At 43.4% G+C, this 12,295-nt stretch overlaps 1 protein-coding gene across 2 annotated transcripts in view; it reads right to left on the bottom strand.

The window, feature by feature from the left end:
• Positions 1-316: 316 nt before the first annotated feature.
• The window catches only part of LOC138311553 (uncharacterized), a gene marked incomplete at its 3' end in the record, with an annotated part of 32,563 nt that continues 20,584 nt past the window's right edge, over positions 317-12,295 (bottom strand). The window contains 4 exon segments of one of the 2 annotated variants that reach the window (XM_069252861.1): positions 317-406; positions 8,385-8,474; positions 8,727-8,825; positions 10,447-10,536. In XM_069252861.1, coding sequence (XP_069108962.1) covers positions 317-406; positions 8,385-8,474; positions 8,727-8,825; positions 10,447-10,536 — 369 coding nt within the window. 2 annotated transcript variants of the gene reach the window in all.

Genomic DNA, 12,295 nt, shown 5'->3' with positions numbered 1-12,295 from the left:
GAGTTGGTGATTTTATATTAACGGGCATTCCTCGTAATGCTTTCAGATGCTAATTATGGAAAGATAAATATCACCTTGAGAACGGCTAATTCCACATAACGCGCTATATATGCTGAATATTTTGTCCTGATAGAAATCACCCTCGCAGTAATGAAAAACTGAGAAAAGCTCAAAGCTAATATTGATATTTAAAAACGATTTTTTTGAAAATATCTTCACTTTTAATGAAGAGAAATGCATTTCCAAGGTATGAAGCATTAAGTTAAATAGCCATCATCTGTGATCGCTATCACGACAGTGTACACACAGAGCTTACCTGTTTTAGTTTCAATCCTCCTTCTATCAAAACTTTAAGTATTTCGATCTCGCGATTTTCTACGAGTTCTTGTATACAATCGTCAGGAATCTAAAATTTATACAGGACAAAAATATAAGATGCAGTTTTTGTTTGGCTTTTTTCTGTTATAAATATGACTAGTTATACTATAGTATCGATACTTTTTTCTTTATTTTAGCTTGTGACTGATCCCATCATTTAAATGTGATGATCTATGCGTTAATTAATTGCTCAAATACAAATTACATTAATTAAATATGAAACAGTAAAGGAAAGCATTTTAATATATCGACAAAGGTATAATTTGTTAATAAACGCAAACGTAAATACGAAAGTGGGACATGCTTGTGCAAAACAATGTTCTAATCGCAACTTTAATTTCACATCTTATATGTATCATTTGGTATCATTGAAATTGTATTGATGAAGAAAAAACACAATTAGTTGGTGATTTCATATTAACAGGCATTCCTCGTAATTCTTGATTTGGCAATATTATATCGATGTTTTTTTCCTTTTAGTTTTTTAACCCCTTTAAGAAGAAAAATATATCTTGTGACTGATCCAATCATACAAATGTGATTGACCATGCGTCAAACAACTGCTAAAATATAAAATTACATTCATTAAATGAAAAAAGAAAGCATTTTTATATAACTACGTGAAATGATAATGACGATTATTCGATAACACATGACATTGGCTGTAATAGTATAATGATGGTATTATTTAATGATGAAACTGTAACCTGTAAAAATAAACTTTGCATACCGGTATACTTTCAAAAGCGAGCACGGTCCAGATAAGGCGTTTGATTGGATGGTCCGCCTTGAGCTTTAAATTGATTGTGATTACGATTTCTGCTTTTAATACAGCTTCATTTTTGTCTATAAACACGAACTTAAATTTACAGAAGAGGACGTGAAATGTCAGTGTGAAAGAATAATCGTAGCATAATCTTAATTTTCCATCTATATATTGTTTAGATGTATTGATATTGATCAAGAACAAGTAGACGTTAATAAATGTGTGTTCAGTGATATTGTTCGCATTGCTTTTAACGTTTAATAAAGTCAAATATGTTTTTTAAACAGATAAATACTGTTTTCAGATGCGAATAATAAATAAATGCCACCTGGAGAACGACGAACACGATACAAAGCAATACTTATGTCTATGTTGAATTTACTGGTAAAATCCATCCTTCCAGTAATGACAAAGGTAAACAGATGAAAGCTAATTGAGGTTTTTCAATGTAAAACCAATTTTCATGATGTAATACTTACCATAACTTTAGTATGCAAATACGCTACCTACACCCATCTTTGTAGCCCCAACAAACATAAGATTTGAGAATCCCGTATCCCTACCGTACCTCATCTCGTACTATACGAGAGTAACATAGAGTGGTCTCCCTACCTCAAAAAACCCTTTATGGAGCCACAGGGGCAAAATGGCTGAGGCGGAAAGGGGAGGAAACAGAAGGGTGGGACTCCATAAAGTTATGGTAAGTATTACATCATGACAATTGGTTTTACATTGAAAAACCTCAATTTCATTTCCGTAATACGTTACCATAACTTTAGTATGCGAATTCGTCTTACCGTAGTGGAGAGTCCGAAGCCAGGCAGCCCAATCAAACGGCAAATCCAGAGGACAAGCCCCAGCAGGGAGAATAAAAAAGGGTTCCAGGAACCCCCCGAAGAAAAGGGATAAAAAATGGAATACCTCCCAGAGAAAAGAGGAGTGCCATCGTGATGCCTGCTCGCATACAGTTAAAACCAAAAATAAATACCATGTCTAGGGCGGAGGGACAGTCACAGACTGAGCCGCCACAACTGGACCCAAGGAAAACAGTCCCTCAGAATGAGAGGACAGGGACCGGAGGTAAAAGTCAGTGAATGTAGACTGACCACGCCAAAAGGCAGCAGACATGATGTCCTTGAATGAGGACCCATTTAGGAGAGCCAAAGAAGCTGCAAGGGCTCTAACCTCATGAGCCCTCACCTTGCATTTCGCCCGAGATAGATCATTAGATTTCTCATAAGCAATCTTGATCACCTGACATATCCATCTGGAAATGGACTGGGAGGAGATATCCTGCTGACCCTGTTTAATGGGCAAGAATAGACGAGATCGAGTACCTCGCCCCCCCCCACCCCCACCCCCTAGTTTTATCAAGGTAAAACCTAAGTGCTCGACAAGGGCACAGCAACTGATCATTCTCCTCAGACTCAACATAGACTGTCAAGGAAGAAATCCTAATGGGATCGGGCGAGAAACCAGGAACCTGATTCTTTGCCAAAAAGGCAGGATCAGTGAGAAGGGTAACGGCAGAGCTATCTCTAGCCCAACGAAGGCACGAAGAGTGAACAGACAAAGCATGGATATCACTCCTCCTACGGCCTGAGGCAAGGGCAAGCAGGAAGACAGTCTTAAAAGTTAAAAACTTTAGGGAGACAGACCCCAAAGGCTCATAAGGAGCCCCCTTCAGTGATTCTAACACAAGTGCTAGGTTCCACTGTGGAGCTAACTGCCGTACCCTAGGCCTGTCCAGACTGAAGCCCCTAATCAAAGCAGACAATGAGGTGGAAGACCCTACCTCTGGTCTATCATGAAAAGAAAGTACACTGGCAATAGCCGTGCAGTATCCCGCAATAGTACCAGAGGCAAGATTCCGTTCCCTAAATTAATAGAGAAGGAAATCTGCAATCAGCTGGACAGAAACCTTGATCGGATCAATCTTCCTGCCGATACACCAATTACAGAAGATCCTCCAGCGTGACTGGTAGACGGCAGAAGAGGACGACCTAATTGATCGGGCGATGCGGGCTGACACGTCTGAAGAAAAGCCTGCCTGAGCGAGGCCTCCTGAGATAGCTTCCACGCGTGAAGGTGGAGGATCTCGGGACGTGAATGCATCGTCCCTGACCGTGGCTGGCGCAGGAGATTGAATCTGGGTGGAAGAACCAGAGGAACATCCACCAGAAACGACAAGAGCTCCGGAAACCAGAGTTGTCTCGGCCACAGGGGCGCTATCAGAAGGAGGGAGCAATGATGCGTCCAAAACTTCTGTAGAACCCTGCCCACCAGGTTGAATGGAGGGAAAGCATAAGCCTGCATCCCCTCCCAATCCAGAGATAGCGCGTCCACAGCCCAAGCCAATTGGTCTGGCACCGGAGAGACAAAGGGTGGGCAACTGGTTGTTCAGGGAAGTGGCGAAAAGGTCTATATGAAGCCTGTCCCACACCTGACAATTGCCCTCGAGGATCGAGGGATTTAGTTGCCATTATGTCAAAACCGGCTGGCGGCGCCTGGAGAGTATCCACCAATACATTCAACCTGCCTGGAAGATGCTTGACTAAAATAGTCAACTGCATTTCCTGACAGAGAAGAAGAACACGGATAGCGAGGGCACAAAGGACGTGGGACCTTGTCCCCCCTGTCTCTCCAGATACGCGACAACTGTAGAATTGTCCGTAGTCACACAGACCACCTTGGAATGCAGAATCTTTCGAAAAGCCTGCAAAGCCAATAGAGCAGTCCTCATCTCCAGCACATTGATGTGCTCGGAGAGCTGATCCCCAGACCATTCCCCCGACTGGCAATGGCCATCGAGGTAAGCCCCCCCACCTGTCATGGACTCGTCCGTGAACAAGGTCATGGTGGGAGCTAGCTTGGACAACGGAACCCCCCGTAGAACATTGTCTTTGAGAGTCCACCATCGTGCAAACTCCTTCACGGACTGGTTGAGAGGAAGCCAAGCCTTCCATTCCCTGCTGGAGGAACCCAGTTCGCGAGGAGAAACATCTGGAGAGGTCTGACGTGAAGTCTCCCCAGGGGGACTACATCTGCCAGGGAGTTGAGATTACCCAGAAAACTGAGAAACCAACGCACCTGGACGTGTGACCAACCGATGAAGGTCAGAGCAAGATCTCTGGCCTTCTCGAACTTCTCCAAAGGTGGAAGGGCAATGCCATGAACAGTGTTGAAACGGTTTCCCAGGAAGACAAAGTCCCGAGAAGGGGAGACCTCGGACTTCTCTCTGGAAGGAATGAAGCCGACTTTGAGCAAAAGTTTTAGGACCAGACGGGTGTTCTGCACCAAAGATTCCCGCACTAGGTGGAGCATGAGGGAATCGTCGAAATAGATGCGAACATCTATTCCCCTGGAGTGCAGAAACCCCACGACAACCTGCAGCAGCTTGGTGAAAACCAAAGGAGCTATCGTGAGCCCGAAAGGCATGGCCCGGAACTGAAAAAAACCTTCCCGTTGCAAGTGAAACGGAGGAATTTCCGTGCCGACTTCTTGATGGGAATGTGGAAGTAGGCAATCTTCAGATCTACTGAAGTAGCCCACATCCCCTCTCTCACCGAAGCTATGATGCTCCGTGGAGTCTCAATCTTGAAGTGTGGAGAATCTACGTGCCTGTTGAAGGCACTTAGATCTATGATGGGACGCCAAGCTCCGGACTTTTTCCTAACCAGAAACATTCTGGAATAAAGCCCGGAGTGCATACCACCATAGGCACCTCCTCAACCGCGCCCTTTAAAAGCATGGTCCTTACTTCCTCCTGGGTGACAAGTGTATTTTCTGGATCCCCCGGAGGAGGGAAGAAGATAGGTCTTGATGCCAAGGGCGGATCCCGCAAGAGGGGAATGCCCAACCCCTCCTTGACCACAGACAAGGCCCATGTGTCCTCTGTGATTTCCTTCCACTCTGGGAGGAAGAAGGACAGACGACCTCCTACAGGAAGATCGGGACGAGGAAGATCGAGACCCTCCCAGGCGGGAGAATCGCTTCCTAACCCGAAACTGAATCCTGCGGGAGAAGGACCGGAATCTAAAACTGGAGGAGCGGAGTCCTCCAGAACAGACCCCTCGTCTGGAATGGCCAAGGAGGGGGAAAAAGAGTCAGGAACTCTTCTTCTTACCCCCAGGAGGGTTCTTGCCCTTCTTACCCTTCCCCTTGTTGCCCTTGAAGTAAGGCTTCGACTTCGGCTGTGCAGTAGACTGAGGAGCTGAAGTTCTAGCCTTCTTCTTGGGAGGCACGGACCCCTGCGAGGTACTGGCCTTCACGGTCTGCAATCTCTTCAAAAGAAGGGCAGAAGCGACCGAGTCCTCCTTCAAATCCTTCTGAACAGAAGGAAGAGTCCCTCCAAAAAGAGTGGACCCAGAGAAGGGGGCAGTCAACAATCGGGACCGGTAAGGTTCTTCGACCGGGCGGTTTTTCAACACAGAAAAACGCCTAGCCAACAAGACATTGGCGAGCAATGACACCTGTAAAGACGCCAAGGCTCTCAATGCCCTGTTCAGGGTAGAGTTTACTCTTTCCTGAATGTCGGCCTGCTCTGTCTCAGATATCTGACCCCCAGGCACATCGGATACCATATATAGACTAACCGTCAGAAAGTCTATATAAGACAGAATTTGAATGGAAAGGCGCAGCAGCCTCTCCATCTTGTGGTGCTCCTTGGAGCAGAACACCACCTAGTCCACTGACTTGCCGGGCTAAGCTGCCAATTATCTAGACCCCAGCTTAGCTAGCTGAGAGGACAGCAGTCCATCGTGAATGGCATAATCAGAGGCCTGAACCTATGATAAATCACCAACACTGATCTGCAACCCGGCAAACCCAGGCGTGCGAGATGAAGAAGAATTCTTCTCCATAACTCGAGACTGGGCAGTGGCCAGAGCTGAAGACACAATAGTGCCTTCTGGCAGTGAGCGATCTGACTTAGCAGATGCCCGTGGAGCCACCAAAGAACCCAAAAGGGTGGTGGACACCGGGATGGATGATGTGGAAGGTGGTGGGCAAACCTCCGCCCCGAGAATCCGAGATACATCGGCCCTAAAGGCCCGCATCCCAGAAAAAACCTGCTGGGACATCCACCTCAGCAGCCTCGAAGTCACCCTCATCCTGGAAATCCTCAACCTGAAGATCTGCATCCGACAAACCAGATTGGTCAATATCGGAGCAGCCAGGGGAGATATGAACAACATCATCATCCTCTGCCGAACCCACGACCTCACAGTCCATATCCTTCTCGTTGCCTGGACCCGAGGTCCCAACGGGGAGAAACGGGCCAGCAAAAGAGACAGACTCAGGAAAACTCTCCTGAGCAGGCTTCAACAAGTGGCGTTTAGGAGCCGAACTCCTAACCACAGAAGCTGAGGGCTTTGACCTAACGGACGAAGCTCAACCCCTGGACTCGGAGAGAAAAGGGCCAGCAAAAGAGACAGACTCTAAAGGTCCGGCGAACCTTTCTAGGACCGGCCGTAACGGCCCCCGAAGCAGCAGTAGGTTGGGGGGAGCAACCGAACAGCTGACAGGTCTCCGCGAGGGAGAGACCAAACCCCAAGGGTTCCAAGAATGAATAGCCATGGGGTTAAAACCGTATCCCTGAAAATACGGAAATGGTCCCGTGGGTTGGGAGTGACCCCAGAACTGGCCAAACTGGCCTGTCTGAGACTGGGGCTGGCCAACCTGACCAAAGGACGAGGTTGGACCACCACTCCCTCTAAGTGGAAACCTGGACATGTATGGGCTATGCCTATAATTGCCGGGATGCTGCTGAAACCCAAAACCATCCGCAGGCTGGTTTGGGCGGCCCAAGGATGGTTGCCCGCAGGCACCCGTATACCCTAAGCCAGGGGGAAAAGGAGGCCGAAAATCTGACCAACAAACCCAGGACCCTGAGGATGACCCCCTGGGAAAACCGAGCCAGCACACTCAGGAGCGGACCTAATAGGACCGGGACCAGGTAACTGGACGGGAGGGAAAGTTGGACCAGAATTGATGCCGGGATTTGAGAGCTGCGCATCACTAATCCCAGTGGAAACGGACAAACCAGAGAGGAAGCCTGTAGTCCCTGAACCCAAACTCGGACGAATAGGTCCGGCATCAAGGCCGCCCCCAACCGCAACACCACCTGGAATGCGGGAGCCACTGACAACGTCAGAGACCGGCGGCTGGTAGTCCCTACCCGAAGGCAAGCATGGAAGCTTACGAGCATTCCCAGCCAATTCGACCCTAGACCGAGAAACGTCAGGGTCAGGCTGCCCCTCCCCTACTCCAGGAACATCCTGGACAGGAGGGACCACCCCTGATCTCGAGAAGAACCTGTAGAGACAGGAACTACCGAGACAGGAACAGAAACAGAACTAGAAGCCTGCTTCCTTCTCCTCCCGTAAGATGAGGACGAATCCCTCTTACGGGAGGACGAAGATCGCCTTGGTGTAATGCCGGCCTGGCCAAGAGCCTCTCCAACTGGACAAAGTTCACATGGAGAGGACTCATGACATGGGAGACATAGGGGACATGCATCATCAGACCCCTGACGCTGACCCGAGCGGGACATACCAGGCATTACAACGACAATTACGTGAACAAGGTAAGAAAAATACGTTTAAAACGTAAAATATAAGCAAAACACGCTAAACACATAAAAACAGTGTTAGGTGACACTAATCTTACCTAAGAAAAACACCGAACAAATACCAATCGTAAACAAACCGGAAACAGCGAGACGTCACCAGTAATGACGGATCGCACGGAACACCGGCGAGCACGTAAAGCAGTCAAAAAACGGCCGAAAAAGGCACAAAAAACGAATGACAGTACAAAAAGATAACAAGGCAGGGCATATGGGTATACACACAACTGAGTGTGAGTAAAATTTGACCAAAAACGTCAAATAAATGGACCTAAACAGCGAAAGAAAATTGACACAATTCAATTGCCGTCCGAGCTGTGTAGCGCCATAAAGGAAAGAGGAAGGGAGACCACTCTATGTTACTCTCGTCGAGTACGAGATGAGGTACGGTAGGGAGACGGGATTCTCAAATCTTATGTTTGTTGGGGCTACAAAGATGGGTGTAGGTAGCGTATTTGCATACTAAAGTTATGGTAACGTATTACTGAAATGAAAATTGATATTTGAGAGCGATTTTGTAGAAATATCGTAAGAATGTTGCAAGGATATAACACCAAATTGAATAACCACATTCTGCGATCACTGTCAGGAATTTATTCAGAAAGAGCTTACCCGCTTTAGGTCCACTCCTTCTTCTAAAAAAACTTTTAGTATTTGGAGCTCGCGATTGTATACACATTTATTTATGAAATTGTCAGGAATCTGAAAATAATAAAGGACAAGATTACGTGTTGATATTTTTGTTGGATTTATAATAAACATGACTAACTATTTTGAATTTGTTCTTGTACTGCTAAAATGTATCCTTTCAGTAATGACTAATGAGTTCAGCTAGACGCTAATGTTAATATTTGATAGTGAGTTTATAAGAATATCGGCACCTATAATGAAGGCATATTCACTCTCCAGATACGAAACACCAATTCCAATCGATATTGTACACACGGAGCTTACCTGTTTTAGTTCGTATCCGCATTCTTTCAGAGACTGTATTATCCTTTCGTCGCTAGTTCGTAAGATTTCCAAAAGAACATTGTCAGGAAGCTGAAAATACTAAACGACCTAAATATATGTTGACGATTTCAGTTTGTTTCCCTGCCAGACATATGATTTAATAGGCTACTATTGCCAAAGAACTTAAGCTGTCATTTGCACAGAAAAAAGTTTCTAATGATTTATCTGTATATCTGGTCAATACTAACCGCAATTTATCGCTCGGCTAGAGAGAATATTGCTTAAGCTCAATCAGTTAAGCGTCAGAAAAGTAATGCAGAAGACTTGAGTTCGATACCTGGGGTTTGCTGTGATTTAAAAAAGAGGCATCCAATAATCTGTTACATTGTCGGGATTTATGAATTATACTCCACGGTACGTTCGACGGAATAGTTGTGACCTCTGGAAACAATCTCGAGGAGGGGATCATTCGTACAGGGTGAGTATGTAACCCTGGGACATCTTTGTGCAAAACAATGGTAAAAACCACAGCTTTAATTTCACACCTTGAACATATCATTTGGTATTATTGAAATTATATTGTCAAAGAAAAAAACAATAAGCTTACAGTAAGTGTTGCAACACACGTCCCCTGCCGTCAATTACATTTTTTTCTAATTCATTGCCAGTTATTATTGCTTAGTTATGCTATCATTGTATGAAGTTTAAAACAAATTCTGTCTCAAGTTATCGTCCGGAAACGAAATTTTGTAAAACAAACTATTTTCAGCAACAGTGACCTTTTGACCCCAAATTCAATCCCAAGCCATGTTTTCTCCTATGTTACCATTGTAAGTTTGAACAAATTCCGTTGATGTGTCCCCAAGTTATAATTCGGAAACTAATTTGTGAAACAATTTTAGTAACAGTGACCTTTGAAGTTGACCTTTTGACCGCAATAGGATCCCAAGCTGTATTTTCTCATATGCAGCCATTGTGTGAAGTTGGTTCAAAATCCGTTGAGGTTTACTCAAGTTATCGTCTGGAAACGATTTTTTTTCAAACAATCTATTTTTAGTAACAGTGAGCTTTGTTGTTGACCTTTTGACCCGAAATTCAATCCCAAGCTGTATTTTCTCATTTGCTACCATCATTGTGTGATGTTGGTTAAAAAATTGATTTTGGACTGAAGAAAGCCCTATATAGTGGCTGAATTTATAATCCATATAAATGATTTTTTATTTTACTTTGAATTTATGTTGGCCTTTTATTTCGGATTATTAATATACTAGCTTTATACCGTTTGTATCTCTCTGGGAACTAATACTTTTGTGAGGAAATCTATTTTTAGTAACAGTGAGCTTTGTAGTTGACCTTTTGACCCCAAATTGTATCCCAAGAAGATTGATAAAAATCCGTTAATCTTTTCTCAAGTTATCCGGACGGACGGACGGACAGATATATAGACAGACAGACATAATATCAATGGGCATTGTTTGGTAATGCTTTCAGATGCTAATTGTGGGAAGATACATGCCACCTTGAGAACGGCTAATCCGACATACCTGCTAGAGTTCATCCTTCCAGTTATGACAACCGAATATAGTTTGAAGCTAATATCGATATACAATAGCGATTTTATAGTAATATTTGCACTTTTAATGAAGAAAAAGGCATTACCCAGGTATTGAGCTTTAAGTTAAGTAACCATCATCTGTGATATTGTACACACAGAGCTTACCTGTTTTAGTTCCGATCGTCCTTCTTTCAAAACCTCTATCATCCGTTTGTCAGAAGATCGTAAGATTCGTATAAGAACATTACCAGGAAACTGAAAATGATATACAACATGAATATATGTTAATGACTTGGAGTTTTTCCTCAGCGACATATGATCAAAGAGGCTACATTTGCCAATGAACTTAAGTTATCATACGCATATAAAACAAAAACAATCATATCCAGAAGAAACAGAGTCAGTGATTATTTTTTCATAAAAATGTAGGGACTCAGAAATGATACCTTACGGTACCTTCTAAGAAATCGTTGTGACCCCTGGAAACATGAGGACGAGTTCATTCCTAAACTTCTGCTTTCGCGTTACAATGTTAGAAACGATCGCAAACATGTCAATAGAATGAGTTATTAATTATAATCTTAAAATGAAGCCAGCATAATTATAAGCAAAGAGAGCTGTATCATTACTGTACGATCGGATGATAATAAAACATTCCTGTGTAAATATGCGAGAGACAATGCTTTGCATCTGCCAGGTAGACTTCCTAAGTATTAGCATTTTCCAGTCCTACTCTTGCCATGAGATAAAACATCTGAAGATATTTTTAAGATGTACCAAAGTCTGTCAGAATTCGGAATGCAAATTGGTAATTATGATAATATTCCAGGGGCTATGGATGGAACTATGTCCTAATATTGTGATTACAAAACCCTGGAAATATAGTACTTCTGTCAGCAGTGTCACGAATTTGCTCTACAATTAATAAATATTTAACCCCTGGTAAAGGAGGAAAAAAAACTATTATCTTGGTATCTTGCAATGTATTTGTCAAAGGATGAAGGAAACCATTACAGCGAACAATGTAGACGCATTCGTAGACCACAAAAGGACAGGATTCCACAAAATAATGTTCTTAACACAACTTGAATTTCAATTCTAAAATTGTATCATCAGTACAATTTGTATTTATTGATCAAGAAACAAAAAAGAATTATGAGTTTATATTACATTACTTTCAGATGCAAATCATGATAGGATAAATGCCACTTAAAACGGCTAATTTCACATAATGCATATGTTGAATATGCTGTTGTCCTGCTACAGATCGGTCCATTAAAATTATCAAAATGTCTCGCTGTCTCCGCGTCGGCTTATCTCTCAAGGGGGACAATCGCGGTGACATGTCACCATAAATGGTCACCGAGAATCTTCAAAGCGGCGTCTCCGCGACTCATCGTGATCACGGTGATCCGCCATGTCACCATGATCCGCGGCGATCGTTTCATCGCGAATCTTCAAAGCAGGCGGTCTTCCGCGGATCGCAGTAGCACAGTCCCCGAGTGTCACGGTGTCAGTGTTACGCTGGCAAAGATTACCTGAGATATGTGTTCCGTCGGCAGACGGTGAAACGTTGAGTCATATCGAAAATATAGAACAGTTCATTATAGAATACAATATGAAATATAAATAATTGATAATCTTTTTCATATTTTAATGTGATCGTAAGACATTAAATAATTAATTAGCATTGTAATGTGATCGTAAGGCATCCTTACGTCTAAATAAATATATACATATTTCAGAAATTTCCAATGTTGTCAAAGCTTTTGTTTTTCTCTGAACGCTTGTTCATTGGTGGGCAATTTTATGAATATTAATCCAGCAAAACTTGCAATATTTATTTAGCAGAACCTGTAACGGTAAATAACTTCTGTCACTAAAAAGATTCCCCGTCTTCTAGCATATTTTGTAACGACATTGAGAATGAATCCAACTTCATTTTAAGCGAACCGTTAACTTTACAGCGAGAAAAATTCTTTTAAAATTTGGAACGACTTTTGTCTTCTAATGA

Source organism: Argopecten irradians, unplaced genomic scaffold, assembly GCF_041381155.1.
Source record: "Argopecten irradians isolate NY unplaced genomic scaffold, Ai_NY scaffold_0046, whole genome shotgun sequence".
NCBI classification, from domain to species: Eukaryota; Metazoa; Mollusca; class Bivalvia; order Pectinida; family Pectinidae; genus Argopecten; species Argopecten irradians.
Note: the sequence above shows the minus strand (reverse complement) of the source record. Positions and strands in the feature narration are given on the sequence as shown.